General features: G+C 42.2%; 1 protein-coding gene across 5 annotated transcripts in view; it reads right to left on the reverse strand.

The window, feature by feature from the left end:
- Nucleotides 1–19218, reverse strand: part of LOC149748703 (uncharacterized) — a 58448-nt gene that overhangs the window by 19026 nt on the left and 20204 nt on the right. Inside the window, exons 2-5 of one of the 5 annotated variants that reach the window (XM_089914935.1) lie at nucleotides 19015–19195; nucleotides 14140–14328; nucleotides 13002–13120; nucleotides 1–12271 (exon numbers count right to left, since the gene is read on the reverse strand). The exon at nucleotides 1–12271 is cut by the window's left edge and continues 19018 nt beyond it. In XM_089914935.1, coding sequence (XP_089771061.1) covers nucleotides 12266–12271; nucleotides 13002–13120; nucleotides 14140–14328; nucleotides 19015–19195 — 495 coding nt within the window. In that variant the 3' untranslated portion in view covers nucleotides 1–12265. Of the gene's footprint in view, nucleotides 12272–12535; nucleotides 19196–19218 lie in introns of those variants that run through there. The other 4 variants (XM_089914938.1, XM_089914937.1, XM_089914936.1 and 1 more) reach the window with 4 other exon arrangements.

A 19218-nucleotide genomic window follows, 5' to 3' on the forward strand; every position in this document is an offset into this window, starting at 1 on the left:
GTACGTGTTTATCGATGGCCCTCAATCCTACTTGTTTCCTTTCTTAAGGATATTGATCAAGCCATCACCAAACATTTATCTACTACTTGAACACTGTGTCTTAAAACTACCCACAAATGTTCCCACTGGTTTCACAAATGTTCATTCTTGATTTCACTGTGTCCATCATTTTTATTATAAGTAAGGAAAAGGGGGGATTGCCCTGGTGTATGACCCCTTTAAGTCAACTTTAACATGATTCAATACCACTGTAATTGGAACTCACTGGCTAGCTAAGATCCGTCCTCTTCCCTTATGCATGCTTTCCAATTAATAAACTTTTCTTTCCCATGCTCTAAATACAAAAATCTTATGCTCATTTAGGCTTATATTATTTTATAAAAAACTAGGTGAAAACCAAAATACCATATCCCAAGGAAATAACAACATATTAGGGTAGCAAATACTCTCTTGAAGCAGGCAGCTGTTTTGGTGTCAAATGTAAGGTTCCCAGTCGAAGCACTGATGACCATCAGTGAGCTTATAAGTTTGATATAAATGATCTAAAAGACACCACAAGAATATACCATGGACAAGAGAATGGAATACACATCCCCAGGGCACTGAATGTTCCTGCCCAAATGGGAAATCGTTACCCCTCAAATGATATTGCTGCAAACCTAGGATAGTAAGTAGATTTGAAGAGATATCGAATGAATGACTCTGCGCCTCCCAGCAATATTAAAGCAGATGGGAATTAGGAGTAAGATGAAATGTCTGCCTCACCTCCTCCTCCCAATCCCACAGAGAAAGAATTGAGCCTGGGAAGAATGAATGTCATGTTAGCTTTTATATTATGGACATAGTTGGTCATGGTGGTTAACGGAGTAGGACTGGGAAAGTCTTAAACCCCTGTTTGGAACAGAATTGAAAGGGAGAGTTATAAATAAACAAATCAGTATTATATTACATTGTAAAGGAAGGGGTTGGGAAGAACAGGATTATAAAATGTTGTGAGGCAATAAAGTTTATCTAACATTTCTTTATTAAATGCCTAATTTTTATGTCTTCCCATTAGCAAACTATGAATCACTTTATTCTTAATAACAATTGCATAAAATCCTATAGTTTAGCAAACACTTTCACTCTTCTAGTCATCTTGACAATCCTGTGATTTCAGTGTTATCACCATCTGCCAAAGAATACGAGCTTCTGGCAAACCAACGTCGTGTCTTGTGGATTTCCATATCCTTGAGCCCACACGTAGTAAGGCGATCAAAAATGCTTGTTTCTTTTTTTTTTTTTTTAAACATCTTTATTGGGGTATAATTGCTTTACAATTGTGTGTTAGTTTCTGCTTTATAACAAAGTGAATCAGTTATACATATACATATGTTCCCATATGTCTTCCCTCTTGCGTCTCCCTCCCTCCCACTCTCCCTATCCCACCCCTCCAGGCTGTCACAAAGCACCGAGCTAATATCCCTGTGCCTTGCGGCTGCTTCCCCCTAGCTATCTACAAAAATGCTTGTTTCTTGAAGAATTCCCCCATTACAAATGAAAACATAAGTCCCAAACAGTTAACTTGTCCAAGCCCTGTGAGTGGTAGAGGTGGGAATTTGTCCTAGGCCTTTGACTCTAAATTCTGTGACATTTGCCCAACCTGGATGAACAAATATCTCTCAGCAAATGTAGATATATGCATTTGATTCCTAAATTTTTTAATTGTTCAAGATAATGTACATAGGGACATTTTCAGATTGACTTATCTGTTTTCTTTGTTTTTTAACCTTTTTTTAATTGAATAGTTATTTACTATTGTCATTTAAGAATGAACTTATACAAGTTGATGAACCTGTATATTTCTTCCCTTTCTATTTTCTTCTAATAGTTCTCCATGGGTATGAGGATCCTGATAACCTCGGTCTCATGTAACCTAGAAATGTGTTCATTCTCTTTTAAATTCCAACCTCTAAGGATTTGCACCTAAGTGACACTTTCCAATGACACTTTCAAAGCCATTCATGTTACAGGATGTCAGGTAGAATTCTGCCCTTTCAATTCCCTTGTTTTTAGCAAGTTTGTATTTAATTTAATTGCATGGCATCTCTAACTAGTGAGTGATCTCATCACAAAATGGAGTGAATAAACTCATTTCAATCTATATTCATCAATGTCATATCAGCAATCACATGTGCTTTTTATAGAAAGTCTCTGAAAAAAACTTCTTTCCTCCATTTTCCTAAATTTCAGAACCTATTGTAATTTTCTCCTTTACTTCTTTTTATCCAGAAAGCAAAATTGAATTCTTACTTCCAGTGGTGTCCCTTCCCAGCCAAGAATTCCTATTAAAACCTTGCTGTGTTATGTGAGGGATAATACTTTTCCCCCAGGTAGCTTCATAAGAATTACCATTTAGCAATTACAGTGATTCTGACTCACCAAACTTACAAATAAGTGTGAAGGCTTCAGACTGGATCAGATTTCTAAATTTGTTGAAAACAGGGTCTTTCAGAAGCAAATGCTCTCTAAGGCCTACGTCTTAAACCCCATGGAATTGTAAGGAAGTAAATGATTAAGAGTGAGGCTTGGTGCAAATACTGGAAGAAAGCTAACTGCTAGCATTTTTATTAGTAGTAGTATTGCTTTTACTGGTGTTCTGGTTACAGGGTACCATAAATTTTTAGTGTTCTGCTTCAACCTTGTTGATCCCATATGCCTTATTATATTCAGCACAGCATGGACCATAAATACGGTGTTAGAGCATTTATATTTCATTTATATATACCCACACTCATTCTGAAAAAGATTCAGGACCATATAAAATTTACATAATAAGATGATTTGGGGGAACAGGGAGGGAAAGGAAGAAATAGAAACACAGGCATTAACATCAAAGGTTAATGTTAAAGCTAAAACAAAATGAATGTTGTAAAACACTGTGTTGTGGACATACTCTTCGGATTTTGTGTAAAATCAGGTGGCAGTTCCATAACAAACCAGTTTATTAATATTACTATTCATCTCATACAACCCAAATGGATATGTTGGTTTGGATTGAAAAATAAGAATATAAACTTGGTAGAATTAAATATTTGTACCCATTTGGTTAAGTAGGGATGTGGTATATTTTTCGATCCATAAGAACAGGGGTTTTGTCTATATCTCACTTTGGGGTCTCCAGGATCCTGGCATGTAATAGGTATTCCATAAACATCTGTCAAATGAAAGTATTTTAAAAACAAAACATTTTATTTCCTTAGGTTCTGAATTATTTCCTAATTTATTTTAATTTTTATTTATTTACTGATATTTCAACTCAAGTTCATGTTTGCAATGTACGTATACATTTAACATGATAGAAAAATTCAAACTGTACAAGGGACTATCTCCTTAGAGCATTTCCTCTTTCCACTCTGCTCTCCTGGTCACCTATATCCCCTCTTTGGAGGTAACAACTGATACCAATTTCCTGTGCATTCTTCCACAGATATTCTATGCAAATATAAGAATATATCTACATACATCTGTATTAGACACAGGGATGCAACACACAGATCCCTTTTCATGGAAGGGTTTGTGGCCCGGACTCCTAGAAGTGCTGTCAGCAGATAGCCTTTAGCTGTCAGCCCCATTCAGAGACTGCCCACCCAAGGCCATGCCCTTCCCAGGGCAGCCCACATTCAATGTCTGAGGCAACAGGAGTATAAATGCTTGGCCATTTTAGCCTGATGCTGGACATGTCTGAAGGGAAAATTTAATTCCAGAATTCTTTGTCTATGGGGTTAGCTGAGGCCATCAGGCCTGGATTACAGCTTGGCTTCTCCCTTCATTCAACCCTGCTTCTGCCCCCTCTCTACCACAGGTAGGGTTACCAACAGTCCTGGTTTTCCAAGGACTGAGGGAGTTCTCAGGATGCTGGATTTTCAGTGCTAAAATAAAAAATGTCCCAGGAAAACCAGGATGAATTTGTTACCCTAACCACATGTGTTGATCCTGAAGACACCACCTAATAAATATCCTGTACACCAAACCCAGTCTCAGAGTCTGCTTCCCACGATACTCAGCCTGTGACAGTTAGTAGCAAGGGTGATCTGAGAAAGTAGGTATAAGATAGAGTTTTAGAGCTGAATCTCTTACCACCACGTTGGCATTGCTGACCCCATCGAGTGATAATTGGAGCAAATAGCCCCTGACACAAGGGGACAGTCCAATTGTGAACTTTCACCAATGGTAAAGTAGGATTGCATACCAAGGAAGAGAAAACACTAGCACACACGGTATATCAGACATTTGAAAATTATGGAGGAAATAGTCACCATAACAATGGGACTGGGTGGCTACTGTGATTATTGCTTCAGTGAAAGATAACAAAAGGCTGACAGTGATTAATAGGCAACTGAAAGCCAATGGTGAAAGCCAGAGGGTTTCTTCGGTAGCCAGAAGACTCTCATCTCCTGCAGTAGCAAAACAAAGCAAGCTGAAGAACAGGTCCAGGTTTTAATTATCAGAGTATCTCAGATTCAAAGAATATTCAACTCGCAGTTAAGGCCAGTCTGCCATAACAAGGTCAAGGCTTTTGTTAGGGAAGAATGGGACCTCGACACATTCAGTGGAGAAATCAGTAGTGATGTCCCTGAAAATCTTTAATTCCCAGATACCCGGAACGTTCTGATCCTGAAGAAGTGAACTCTCCTCCCTTTTAGGAGCTGGCACTCCTCCCTTGCCTCTCCCCCCTCAAGACAGCATCCCCCAGGATCTGTCCCTACCTCTCCTCCTGGCCACGAAGCGCATAAGTAGGGTTAAGTCACAGAATAACCCAGCCAGGGTTTTTGCTAGGTCAGGTTAGACAGGAAATGGATGCCCAAGGAGTTGCAACACAGAGCTACAGAGACTAGCAGGAGCCAGCGGAGTTTTGTGGGAATGAATTCCAAGGGTGCTTGACAAAGAAAGCTGGGATGTAAGACTGGTTATGGGAGAGTTGGTTTATTTTGTAGGAGAAGGGGGAATACTCAAGCACTTAACCACTGTTGGACACAGGGTCTGAGGTAACACTGGTAGCTAGAGACCCAAAGTATCATGGCCTCTCTATTACAGTGGGTTCAGAAGAGCCGGTTACAAACAGACTGTTGATCAGGCTCTGGCTGACTGTGGGCCCATCGTATATTCCAGATGCACAGTTGGAACAGACATAGTTGGGAGATGATACAACCCTCACATTGGATCCTTGGCCTGTGGGGTAAAAACCATCTATCAGAGTAGAGGAGACCAAGTAGAAGCCTTTGAAACTGCTACGTACTCCCATCCTGCTCCCGGCCAAGGTATTAAATAAAAAACAAATTCGTATCCTCAGAGGGATGACAGAAATTAATGCCACCCTTAAGGATCTAAAGGAGATGGTAGAGATCCCCATTTCAACTCCACCTAATTCATCCATTGGGACCCCTACAGAAATCAGTCATATGTCCTGGAGGATGACAATAGACTACCACAAACCCAACTGCAGCTGCCATGACAGATATGGCATCTTTGCTAAAGAGGATGAACGTGGCCTCAGATACATGTTATGGAGCCATCAATTTCTATATCAGAAAAGAGGATCACAAACCCAGGGCTGTGGTAGCGCTCACTCTCAATATATAGTCCAAAGAGAGTTGGACTTCTTTTTTTTTTTTTTTTTTTTCGCGGTACGCGGGCCTCTCACTGTTGTGGCCTCTCCCGTTGCAGAGCACAGGCTCCGGACGCGCAGGCTCAGCGGCCATGGCTCACGGGCCCAGCCGCCCCGTGGCATATGGGATCTTCCCGGACCAGGGCACGAACCCGTGTCCCCTGCATCGGCAGGCGGACTCCCAACCACTGCGCCACCAGGGAAGCCCTGGACTTTCTGTATATCTCACAGAACATCGTGTTGACCCACTACATTGATGACATTATGCTAAATGAGCCAGGTGAGCAAGAACTAGTTAACTGGCATCTGCTCCAGTGCAAGGTAAATCTTATGAAGATTCAGGAGCTTACCACATGAGGAACAATGCTAAAGGTCCAATGGTCAGAGGCATGCTAGCATATTCCATCCAAAGTAAAAGACAATTTTTTGCATCTTATACCTCCCACTAGGAAGAAGGAAGCACAATGCCTCATAGATCTCTTTGGGTTCTGGAGGCAACGTATTCCACACTTGGGAATACTGCTCCAGCACATACACTGGTTGTCTTAGAAGGCTTTGAGTGACACCCAGAGTAGGAAAGAATTCTGCAGCAGCTCCAGCTTGTGGTGGAAGCAGCCCTGCTACTTGGGCCATAGGACCCACAGGACCCTATGATATTTGAGAATTCATGGTGGAAAAAGTTATCATGTGTAGTTTATGGCAAGTCCCAGTGGGAGAATCACTATGCAGGTCCCGGGCTTCTGCAATGGAGGATTATTTGCCTTTTGAAAAACCACAGTGTGCTCCTGGGTGTGTCTCATGGAGACACCAAGGATGATGGTTAATTTTATGTGTCAACTTGGTTAGGGTATGGTGCTCAGAGGGCTGGGAAAACACCAGTCTAAATGTTGCTCTGAAGGTAATTTTTAGATGTGATGAACATTTAAATCAGTAGACTTTGAGTAAAGCAGATGACCCTCCACATAAGGGTGGGCCTCGTCCAATCAGTTGAAGGCTTTAAGGGAAAAGACTGAAGTGCTTTAAAGAGAAATTCTGCCTCCAGAGACCTTTGGCCTCAAGATTGCAACACTGGCTTTAGCAGGTGTCTGCAGCTGGCTGGCCTGCATTGCAGATTTTGGACATGACAGCCCCACAATTGTGTGAGCCACTTCCTTAAAATGAATCTCTCTCTCCATGTCCATATGTGTGTGTGTATATGTATAATGTGTATATACATATATATGTGTATATACATATATGTGTGTGTATGTATGTGTGGGTGTGTGTATATATATATATATACACACACACACACACACACATACACACATTCTATTGGTTCTCTTTCTCTAGAGAACCCTGACTGATACATCAGGTGACCATGAATCCAGAACACCCATTATCATCATGAGCTGGGTTTCATCAGACCCACCAAGTCGTCGCTTAGGCACATCCACAGTTCATAAGGTGGCAGTGGTACCCCTGGAGTCAAGCATGAGTTGGGCTAGAGGTCACGAGGCAGTTGCAATAGCAGAGAGCTCAGGCTTTTATACATTTGTTGTTGCACAGGCACTTCTCCCTTATCTCATACCTATGGTCACGTGGTGAGTTACATAACCAGCTGACAGAGGAGGAAAAAGCCTGGGCTTGACTTATGTATGGTTAAGTTAGCATGTGCGTACAAGTCAAAATTAGCCATAGACTGCACTGTATCCTCACCCAGGGGTAACCTAGAAAAATAGTGGTGAGGTAAAGATTCTTCCCCTGGGGAGAGTGTCAGGTGATGAATGTGGTCACCCACTTTGCTTGGACAAAAGAAGTGGCTCAAGGTTAAAATATATACAGACTCACTGGCAGTGGCAAATGGCCTGGCTGGCTGCTCAGGTGCCTGAAGCAGAAAGACTGAAAAACTGGGATCAAATTGATCTGAGGTAGAAGCATAAGGAGAGACCTATGACAGCAGCATGAAGTGTAAAGATTTTTGAATCACATGTTAATGCCAACCACAGGGCATGTACTGTAGAACAGGTATGAGACAATTAAGTGGACAAGACGACTCAGGCAGTAGATGTCATCCAGCTTCTATGTGCTTCTCTGATAGCACCTCCCACAAGTCATTTGATTAATTATTTCACACTAAACAAATCTTCAGTTGATTGCACCCGTAATAACTAAGGACAGCCACCAACTTTGGCACTCATAGCCAAGTTTTACAGGAATATTTGAGGACTTGTAGCAGGAAGAGGAACCAAGAGTCAGATCTGAAGGCCCTGATAGGATCATGACTCTTCATGGCTATAAGCTCATTGTTCTTCCATGCCTAGACTTGACCTGGCATTAAGTCTCCCTGGGCACTGAACACAAAGATGCATTTACCCAATGAGTGTGGTGATATTGTCACCCTTAAATGAGCTACAAGTGGCTTCAGATACAGCAATCTTTCTCCATCCATGTCTACTTAGCAAGGACTCCACCCAGCAGCTGCACTGGGGCCTTCCCAAAGGAGCCCAAACCCACATCACTGGCAGGAACCAAGCTTCTATTCTCCCCTGTAGAAAGTGTATAACCCACTACGGTAATACAGCTGCCTCCAATAGTAAACCATGAGAGAGTCCAATTGGTGTGGCTGCCCCAGAAAATTGTTTAAACCCTCAACGGCTCCACCAAACTCGTACTGCCATTTCATAGCAATGGCAGGAAACTATGGTGAAAATATCCAGTAGGTAGCCGGAGATATGGGTCTAGACATTGGGAAAAAGAATATGGGAGAATTTTCAGCAGATCAGTGATTCTTCCATCCATTCATCCATTCATTTATTCAACAATACTTATTGAACATCTACCGTGTGTCAAGCACTCTGCAGGATCCTCGAGATTTTCCAGTGAATAAGACAGATCTTGTCTCTGTTATCCTGGTATTTAGACTCTGATGGTATCATGGAAGTGTTCATTGAAGCCATGAGTATAGATGATCTTTCCAAGGGTGTGGAGAAACACTAAACTTCGGGGCACATTCTAGAGTGTAAAAGAGAGAAGAGAAACCAGCAAAGGAAATAGAAAAAGAGGAAGTAAGTAGAAAACCAGAAGAGCATAACATTTAGTTTAAGATGTGAGAGTTTCAAAGGGAGAGAAAAGATAAAATACCTGCTGCTAAAAAAAGTGTAGGTAATATTATTAAAAACATGAACTCTAGCCTCAGAGATACATAACTCTGAGTCTTACCTCCACCATTTATTGGTGATGTGCCTTTGGTGGGGATGGAAATGCCTCCTTTAAGGACTGCATAAATGAGATCACGTATGCCAAGTGTAAAGTATACTGCTTAATAAATAGTAGTTTCATTTTTTATTTTGCTTTTTGGGGGCACTTTTGAATTTGGCAAAAAGGAGAATTGGCGCATTCTAGGAAATTTGACTAAAGTCCTTAAGCTTCAAAATTCAATATGTTCTTCCCTTCCAGTGTCTATGTACTTCAGAGTGAGAATCTCCCACTATGCACCTGTCTGGTAAGATGTAGGAAGAAGGGCAATAAAAGTGACATTTGTAATAATAATTTAGGTCCCCCATTCAGTGCCCAAATACCTCAGCCTTCTAACTTTGGGGATGTGCTCAGTTGCAGTGCTGGGAATTTAAGCAAAGTAGCCCTCACAACTCAGAACTTGGGGCTGAATGGGACTCTGTCTCTCATAACCAGGGCAGCATACAAATAAATCAAGCATCAGACTCACCTCAATTTAGAAGGCTACAAAATATTTTTCTCTTGCCCTTACTTAGACTTTGGAGGCAGGGATAGTAGCAGGGAACCATTAAGAGAAACAGCAGGGGCAAGTGTAGAAAGAACCAACAAACCTGGATCCAAATGAGGAGATGGCCAAACCTGGGGAAGACTGAAAAATAGAAGGCTAAGGTCAGAGGGTCAAGGAGAAGGCCTTGAGAAGCAGGTGCAGACCACTAATTGGAGAAGTTCAGTAGTAAGAAGACAGAGACAGAGAATTCTGGCTGTGCTGTTGTCAAATTCAACCTAAACTTAGACCAATTACTTAAACCAAGTCCTGTTTGATGAGTTGGCTTCTCAAGCAAGCAATCTGTCTCTGTTTTTCAGGGCCTGGCTTTCTCATGTTCCAGAAGCAGAGCGGGTCATAAGCCCTGATGAGATGTCAGTGGAAAGACATCTAGTATGCCCAGCCCGCAGATACTGATCGTAAGTAGAAGATTACAAGGTGGTTAAGAGTAGTTATGGTGCAAGGTCACACTGTCCTCGTTCCAGCTGGGGAAAGATCATTCTTTCTATGCCTTAGCTTAGGCAAATAAACGATCACTAAAAGTCTCTGCAGTGACACCAGGATTCACGTCAGGTCCTACTCTGGAATGCAGGTATGGCAACATCTAGGTTATTTGTGCGGATTTGGCCTTCTAAATCACTGACATGCTTTGGATTAACTCTAGGGTAAGATCATTTTCTCAAAGAAAGGCTAGACAGTAATGGGGTCCCGTCCCAAATCTATTCCAGAGCATCTTCCACTGTGCCCCAGTTGGTCTAACTCCACTGGGGGAGACTGGACCTTCCATTTCTCCTCCTCTCACTTCCAACCCCTGCCCTTGTTTGCTGGAGTGGCTCTACCAGCCCGTGTCTACATAGCTGGATTTACCACAGGGTCTGCCTTTTACCTGCTGTGTGTGCATATGTGCCAGTCAGGGTGGTGAGGGAAGTTGCCCGAATATTCTCCCCAATGGTGAGAAGGCATCATGACCAAATATTTGTGGTGATGTCTAGCTGATGGGTTTTAAAGCCCTCTGAAGATTGAGATCCAAATTTTAAGTTAAATCTACATACAGCCTTCATGGCCATACAAAGAAATTTCAAGGGGTGTCTTTCCCAGGGCTGCCTTCTGCATACATTGATATCTGGTATAGGTCATTGGCTGGCATGGGACAGGTGAGCCTCTCAAAGTATTAAGATGGGATCTTCCTATAGATTTCCACTGTTGGATTTAAATTTAAATAAAACATTCTAACATTAGGTTGCTGGATGATGAGGACAGGAATAAAACAAAGTATTATGGTTTTATTTTTGTTTATTCATTCGTTCAACATGTATTTGTTGAGCACCTACTATGTGCTGCGCACTGTGCTAAGTGCTAGAGGTGCAGAATGAACAAAACCAACCTTTGGACAAAGAAGTAATTCAATAAGAGAATATGATTTCTTGATGTGCTAAGTTCAAGGCAGACGAGGCTAGTTGCTATTTTCTCAATGAAAACCCATCAAGTAGAATCTTAACAAGCTGACTGAATTCAATCTTTTTGAATCATAAAAGCAGCAAATTCATGTGGACTGGGCTGCCTATATAGAGACTTCAGGTAAGGAGCTGTAATGTGCAATGTTGAGGAACACACTGACCTTAAACCATACAGTGAGGAACCAGGCCCACACAGTATCTTTGTAGGACAAGAGTCAGGAAAACTCTGTGGAAGTGTAAAAGAAAGACCCCCTATGCTGGGTGTCAGGAGACTTTGGCTTTAAGCCCAGCAAGGCCACTAACATTTCCTCTGTGACTTTGTATAAGTTGCTTTCTGTCTCTGAAGCATTAGTTCCTCATCTGTGAAACTGTGGGGTTTGAATTATGATATTTAAGGTTCCGTCCCTTAAGATTCTGCTTGCTCCTGTAAGACAGCAAGACTTAAAATTAATTTCTGTAATCCCCAGCTCAGAATACAATTGTCTCCCATTTCCAATTCCCCCTCTGTGTGGACAGGTACAGACAAATAGCCATACGGCCCATTTCTGTCTGTCCATAGCAAGTGCTAGGTTCCACGTGGACCAAGACAAGAATAGATTCACCTTTCTTGGTCACATGATTTGTGAGTTAAGAGCTCAGATCTGGATCTCAGCTAGGTAGCATTAACCATTTACTACCTGTGTGACCTGGGTAACTTATTTAAGCTTTCTGAGACTCTATCTGCCCACTTGTAAAATGGGCATGACAATCAACACCTCTCAGGGTTGTCATGTGCCTGGCATATAATAAATGATGGTAGATAGCTTTGCGGTGATGTGCTAAAATGCTAAACGCAGACTCTTGGGTTCGAATTCCACATCCAGCACTTACCAGCCCTGAACTCTTGGTCAGGTTACTTAACTTTCCCTGTATTTCACTTTCCAATCTGTAAAGTAGACATGATAATTACAGTGGTGGGCATCAAAGCAATAATCCATGTACGCACATAGAACAGTACGTGACTCTTAGAACTCAATAAAATTTAGCTATTATTGTTAATAAACGGTAGCTAATACTTTTTATATCAGGGTGCATATTACATATCAAAAATGCAAACATTCATCAGGAAATCATCATTGAGAGCATTACCCAAAGAATCAGAAAAATACTTGACTTCACTACTAGCTAACACAAGCACAAATTAATTACTGAACATTTTTTTTTAACCCTTGATGAAAATAGAGGTAGTATCGCTCAGCCCTTAGACGCTGAATCCAAAGGAATCAGAAAGGAAATGCTTTCTGAAGTCCAGCCCGGCTGCCGGCACACACCATCTCTGCCCCGTTGACCTGTGTGACCGCAAGCCAGTCAGCCGAAGCCTCGCAGCGCTCAGCAGAGGGGCAAGTGGTAACCACATAGAATTCAGGCCTGTCGAGAGTGAGGTTGTGATTCAGGGGTTTGACTCTGTCAAACAGTGCTGACAAAGACACACCGTTTTCCCTGACAGTACAGAATCATATTACTGCACACACAAGTGTCTCACACCTGGGAAAGATGAAATTACACTGAACTTAATCCTCCGAAACCAGATCAACAAGAAGTCGCTTAAACATTTAGGAGAGGAGTTGTCTCCTGGCAAAGAAAATATTGCAAGGCAGTTGGGCAGTTTTCACTAATTAGAAGGGCCTGGCCTTGTCAGTTGAAAATCAACTTTGATCCTTTATTCTCTTTATTAATTATACCTTGAGAGGTCTAAACACAGTCTCTGGGCACTTGGGTCTTCCGCACTCGTTCTTATTTGCAGAGGAAATCAGTCCTTTGGTGAGGTGACGCAAGCATATGAAAGCAAAGCAGATTGATACCAGATACTTCACTAAAAAATAGATATATAAATTCATTCCTTTCAGCAAAATTGAGCTTTGCTCCAATTAAGGTTAGTGAAGAGTATGTCCATGCCGGAATGTGTCAGTGAACACATACCCAGGGTTGTAACCAAAACCGAAGCCAGACAGGAGATTCACAGTCTTTGTCTCTGGGTTTAAGTAACCAGAAAGCCAGGGTTTGGAAAAGTGTTTAAACCAAAGACTCCCAGTGAACTCTGGTGCACACCTTCCCCTCCCCCCAACGCCCCACACATGATCTTTCTCACTTGCCCCACCTGCAAGGGAGGCCGAGGATCTGGCCTCACACCAAGTGGACAGAAGCAGCCAACTCCCCGAGCCATCTTCAGCCTGCAGCTCCAGCTTACTGAGGCCAAGCTCTTCCCTCTGCTCCCTCCTGCAAGGAGATAACTTAGCTTGGAGTTTTATGGAAAATTAAACTATGAAACATATATCTCAATTGATCGTCCTACCAAATGCAAAACAATGTAATGGTGAAGGGTGGGAGTCGGTCAACCAAAATTTTAAAACTTCACTATTAAAAATCAGATAAGATATGCAAAAAAAAAAACCCTAAAAATAAGAAACACAGACATAGAGAACAAACATATGGATATGGAGGGGGAAGCGGGAGTGGGAGGAATTGGGAGATTGGGACTGACATATATACACTATTGATACTATGTATAAAATAGATAACTAATGAGAGCCTACTGTATAACACAGGGAACTCTACTCACTGCTCTGTGGTGACCTAAATGAGAAGGAAATCCAAAAAAGAGACGATATATGTATACGTATAGCTGATTCACTTTCCTGTACAGTAGAAACTAACCCAACATTGTAAAGCAACTATACTCCAGTAAAAATTAAAAAAAAAAAAGAAACACACTGCAAAAAAATGCCAAAGACACCACAATTGTACAAAAAAAGTAGATCTTTTTTTTTCTTTTTTCCTTCCTTCTTTCCTCTCTCCCCAGCTACCTATTTTCCTTCCCTAGAGGCAACTGGTGTTATAAATTTCTTTTGATTCCTCTAGAAGTGTTTAATGCACATTCAAGCCTACGTGCACATATATTTCCTTCAACACACATGTACATACAAGTGGTAATAAATCTAACCCACTGCTCTGTACCTTGCTTTTTTCACTATATGTTAAAGATTCTGCCACATCAATACATACAGGACAGACTTGCTCTTTTTAAGAACATCAAAGAATTCTATGGTATGGATGCGTCATAATGGACTTAACCAGTTCCTTAGTGAAGGACACTTAGGTTTTTTCTAACAACCTTTTGCCATTACAAAAAATGTTGTAATATATGTGTCCTTGTATGTACAACATCATATCCATGTGTGAATATACCTGCAGAATAAATTTCTCAGAGTGGACTTGTTAGGTTAAAAAATACGCACTTAGGGGTTTCCCTGGTGGCGCTGTGGTTGAGAGTCCGCCTGCCGATGTGGGGGACGCAGGTTCATGCCCCAGTCCGGGAAGATCCCACGTGCCGCAGAGCGGCTGGGCCCGTGAGCCATAGCCGCTGAGCCTGCGCGTCTGGAGCCTGTGCTCCGCAACGGGAGAGGCCACGACAGTGAGAGGCCCGCCTACCGCAAAAAAAAACAAAACAGAAAAAAAACGCACTTAAAAAAAAAAAACGCACTTGTGTAATTTGGATACATATTGCCTAATTATCCTCATAGAAGCTGTGCCAGTTTACCCTCCTACCAGCAGTGTATGAGAGGGGCTGCTTCCCCAAACCCTGGCAGGGCCAGTGTTTGCCAAACTTTTTGATTTTTGCCAAACCAACAATGACAATTATATCTTAGTCTTGATTTCATTTGATTTTTTCTTATTGTAAGTAGGCAGAGCACCTTTACAAATGTTTAGATACCTTTTCTTTAAACCGTCTGTTCGGGTCTTTGTCTTGATGTGTTGGTCGTTTTTTTTTTTCCTTATTTTTTTTTTCCATCGGGGTATAACTGACACATCACGTTATATCAGCTTCAGGTGTACAAGATAATGACTCGATATTTGTATATATTGTGGAATAATCACCACAATAAATCTAGTTAACATCCATCACCACACGTAGTTCTCTTGCTGATTCGTAAACACACTTAGTATGTTAGAAAAATCGTTCTGTGCAGTGCAAATATTTTATCCTAGTTTGTTGTTTGACTTTGTGTCATTTTTTTCCAAGCATATTAAAAACATTTCTTCTGCATATCGAATTTACCAAGTTTTTCTTTCATGGTTTTGAATGGGTGGTAGCAGGGAGAGGCCATCAACATTTAACTGACCAAAGGCAAAACTGAACAAAAGCCAAGCTCCTCAAAATAACCAAGTCTGTGTTTCCCTTGCTTCCTTTTAAAACTCCATCTCTGTAAACCCTCTCCAAGCGCATAAAGTTCCAGCCAAATAAGCTATTTGCATTTCCCAAAACAAGTCTTCAGATCTGTTTGGGTTTTTTTTTTATACATATAGATGATGAATAGGCTCTTCTTTCTACTTGGAAAACATTTCTCAATCCCGTACTCCAAATTTATCTGATGGGCAAATTCCTGTTTCATACAAAGCGATCCAAATATCATCTCCTTTGTGAAGAATTCCCTGCCTGTTTCATCCTTCCTGTGCATGATTAGTTATGTAGCATTTTCTACGAACCCCTCTGGTACTGATCTCATGTGGTTCAGTTCATACCCTAGACAGTAGCGTGGGCTCTGGAGCCAGGCTGTCTGGGTTCACATCCTGGCTCGGCTGCTTATTTGCTGTGCAACTGACCTTCAGCAAATTACTTCACTTCTCTGTGCTTTAATGTCCTCATCTGTAAAGTGGGGATAATAATAATGCCTCATAGGATTGCCTTAAGAATTAAATAGGTTAATAGTTGAAAAAGGGTTAACAGTACCTGTGTTGAGAACAGTACCTGACACACAGAAAATGTTTATTATATAAATAAAAACATATTGAACCCAGTTCCAGTCTCAGCAACAGAGAAAAAACACCAGGAGGGAGCCGTGCTATCATTTATCTCCTTTCCTATCTTCTTTCCTAGACTGTGAGTGCGGAGAAGGAAGGGGCCAGATACTGCGCTTCATTCAATTTTGTCTCCCAAGCACCCAACACATGGTGGCTTCTTTTTTTTTTTTTTTTTTTGCGGTACGCGGGCCTCTCACTGCTGTGGCCTCTCCCGTTGCGGAGCACAGGCTCCGGACGTGCAGGCTCAGCGGCCATGGCTCACGGGCCCAGCTGCTCCGCGGCATGTGGGATCTTCCCGGACCGGGGCACAAACCCATGTCCCCTGCATCGGCAGGCGGACTCTCAACCACTGCGCCACCAGGGAAGCCCTGGTGGCTTCTTTGAATGAGTAAATGAATGAATAAATGCTTTCCGTTCCAAGGCTCTCATTTTAGTTGAAATACAGCATCAATACATAAAATAAATTTAAGAAAGCCCTCAAAATAAAAATAAAGAAATATAAGTTGTCTGTAACACAAGCAAGTACAAAGTCCTTCTATCTGTGATTGTTGAAGAAATAGTCAAGGAGACCAGTGGAGCCGAACAAAGAAAAGTTCTTGAGGGAATTTCCTTTAAAGATTTAAATCAGAGAAAGAACAAGGATTGTAGAGACGGTGGAAGAGTATCCCAGGCAGGGAAAATGACCCACATACGGGGCCGCTTGAGGATCCTCTTAAGTCCTAGGCAGCTCCACATACATCTTATCAAACCTTCAAAGAGACTCACGTCTACCCTAATTTGGGGGCAAAATAAATTTGAAAGATATTTTCTACTTTGGCTTTTGAAATTCTTTTCTATGAGTAACTCCTTTGATTCACACTTGATTATGATTTCTCAGCCATCATTGGGTAACCATGAGAAATTTTAAGTAATAAAATCTAATCCACAAGTAAGTTTTAATTGTAATGAGATGCTTACGAACACTGAATTTAATTACCAAAGTTGACATATGCTGTAATTTGCAGTAATGTCACTAAACATTTTAAAATTCTGATTTCACAGTTGCCATATTTTGGAAGCAAAACATTTCTTTCTTTCTTTTCTGTTTTTTCCCCCTGGTCTCAGGTATTTTAATCAGCTCTTGAAATGTTCTTGGGCCCCAGCCTAGGCACTATGCCTCTGGTGCCTATGGGCAAAACAGCCTGGCTTGTTCAAAGGCCTGGAGGCAAGTGCAGTCAAGCTTTATGCTGAATATGACAAACTTATTTTCTCTGTTGAAGCCAAGTATTTATGTGGAGGATTAGTTGGATGCATACTTCCTAAGGGAACCAACTGCCTTTGTAAGTAAAGTCCTGTTGCAAAAATAACAAAAAACCTATTTCCGTTGGGAGGTGTGGGTGAGGAGGACACAGTGCTTTTCTCGTCACCTGCCAGGAACACCATGCCCACATTTCATGTCAAAGTCTGTGAACACTCGGTACCAGATGCAGCATCTAAGATATTAGTTTCTATCACAGAGCCAATTCTTACACCTTTTCGAGAACAAATTCTCATAACTTTTCCAGGTTCTTTGGAGCAACTTAGAACCTTTTCTCTTTTTCACCCCTCAACTTTCCTTGTGCTAGATGTTGTGTATCGCATCCCTTGGTATGGAGGAAAGGTCCCATCTTTGAATGACGCACAGGAAAAAAAAACGGACTGAGGTTGAAGACACCTTTTTTTTTTTTTTTGCTGTATGCGGGCCTCTCACTGCTGTGGCCTCCCCCATTGCGGAGCACAGGCTCCGGACGTGCAGGCTCAGCGGCCATGGCTCACGGGCCCAGCCGCTCCGTGGCATGTGGGATCTTCCCGGACCGGGGCACGAACCCACGTCCCCTGCATCGGCAGGTGGACTCCCAACCACTGCGCCACCAGGGAAGCCCTAAAGACATCATTTAACCTGAACCAGGCCATGAGAAAAGAAGAGTGGAATGGAATATCCAGCAGGAATGAACACCATGTTTGCAGGTGGTAGTATGAATGGCTCCATTACAAAGGAATTGGGGTTGGCATTTTGCACAACTCTAGGGGGCAACATTCACATAAGGTCACAGTGCCCCCTGGAGTTGGGCAACCTTGTGGGTCTGAAAGCAATGGGTCACAGGCCTTTCATTTCCGGGGAAATGAGGAACAAAATGGTGCAGGAGAAGAGAGAATATTCTACCAAGTCGCGTGTACGTTAGGAACATTCCAACACTGCAATTGATTTCATGCCCAACTCTTGCTACACCTAAGATTTGCATACAGTACTAGGGAGGTTTGGGGGGAAAACCATGATTCCACCCCTGAACCCAAGCCAAACCTTCAATGACTGGAACCTGGGAAAACTGCTCTTTTCAATTTTAATCTAGTTTCTCTTTCCCAATAGCATTTAAAGGACAAACGTGCTCTGTTCTGCAGCCCTGGAGCTCACTATTCATGGTTAAGTCATTACCTGTGAGGGCTTTATAAGGGTTATTGCAAGTTTAGCTTTACAGTAAATGTACTATAATTTACACAATAAAATGCAGTCCCTTGCTTAATTACTTACCTCACCTGTCGGGAGTTTTTCTCATTTCTCGGGTCAAGGTTTTTACTTAGGGCCATAACTACAGAGTTGACATTGCTGTGAAACACTTTTGAATCCCTCAGAATAAGACTTCTTGACAAGAGCAGCTCGCCAAAAACAATGAATGGTGTTTCACAATCTGAGTGGGTGTACTTCATCTAACTAATATGTAAATAAAGGAGTGGTGAGTTAACAGCTCATTTCTGGAGGGACCTCTCAAGAAAGCTCAGCTACTAGAAACCAAGGACAGCTTCACTCAAATCCTGTGACACTGTGGAATCAGGCTCAGCAAGGTCACTGGGCCCAGACCAAGTGGAGGACAAAGGGCTCGTTTCTCTCTCTGGAGCTCACTCATGTCCATAGCTATGGGACGACAGGAGGTGCGCTCCAGAGCTGATTCTGAATCCTCCCATGTCATTTCTATTCCCCACACCTCTTTTTTCCTGTTTAAAAGCACCAGAGCATTACGCATTACAGATAGTTCCAGAGAGGGCGAGATCAATGATGAACTTTTGTCGTGCCCTCTGGTTCACATCAGGGTGAAAGCCCAGTAGGCCAGCATGACCTGAGGGAGTAGAACCCCCGAGGTCCAGCCAGACAAAGGAAAACAGGGACCTTAGAAGAGGAAGAATAGTATTTGTAGGTGCTGATGGAATCACTAACATAATAATTCAATCGTAGGTAGCTAGCACTTGCCCACACTTACTTGAACATGGGACCTCAGACCCTAGCAAATGCTGCCCACCTTCCAAGTTTCTCTGGGAGCCCCCAGGGGATGTTCCATAGGCATCTGCATACAGTTCTATTGTTTTCCATCCAGTCTCTGTGTTGATGATGTCCAGTTCCCAAGATTCCCTCCATGGGCTCCATGCAATCTTGACGTCTGGGCCAAGGCTTTGTCTCATGGTGCTGTCAGAGCTGCTGACCTGAAAGGGGCCAAATGGTTAGT

Source organism: Delphinapterus leucas, chromosome 7 (genome assembly GCF_059928025.1).
Source record: "Delphinapterus leucas isolate spDelLeu-1000000601 "Yukka" chromosome 7, BTC_Dleu_Yukka2, whole genome shotgun sequence".
Classification (NCBI taxonomy): domain Eukaryota; kingdom Metazoa; phylum Chordata; class Mammalia; order Artiodactyla; family Monodontidae; genus Delphinapterus; species Delphinapterus leucas.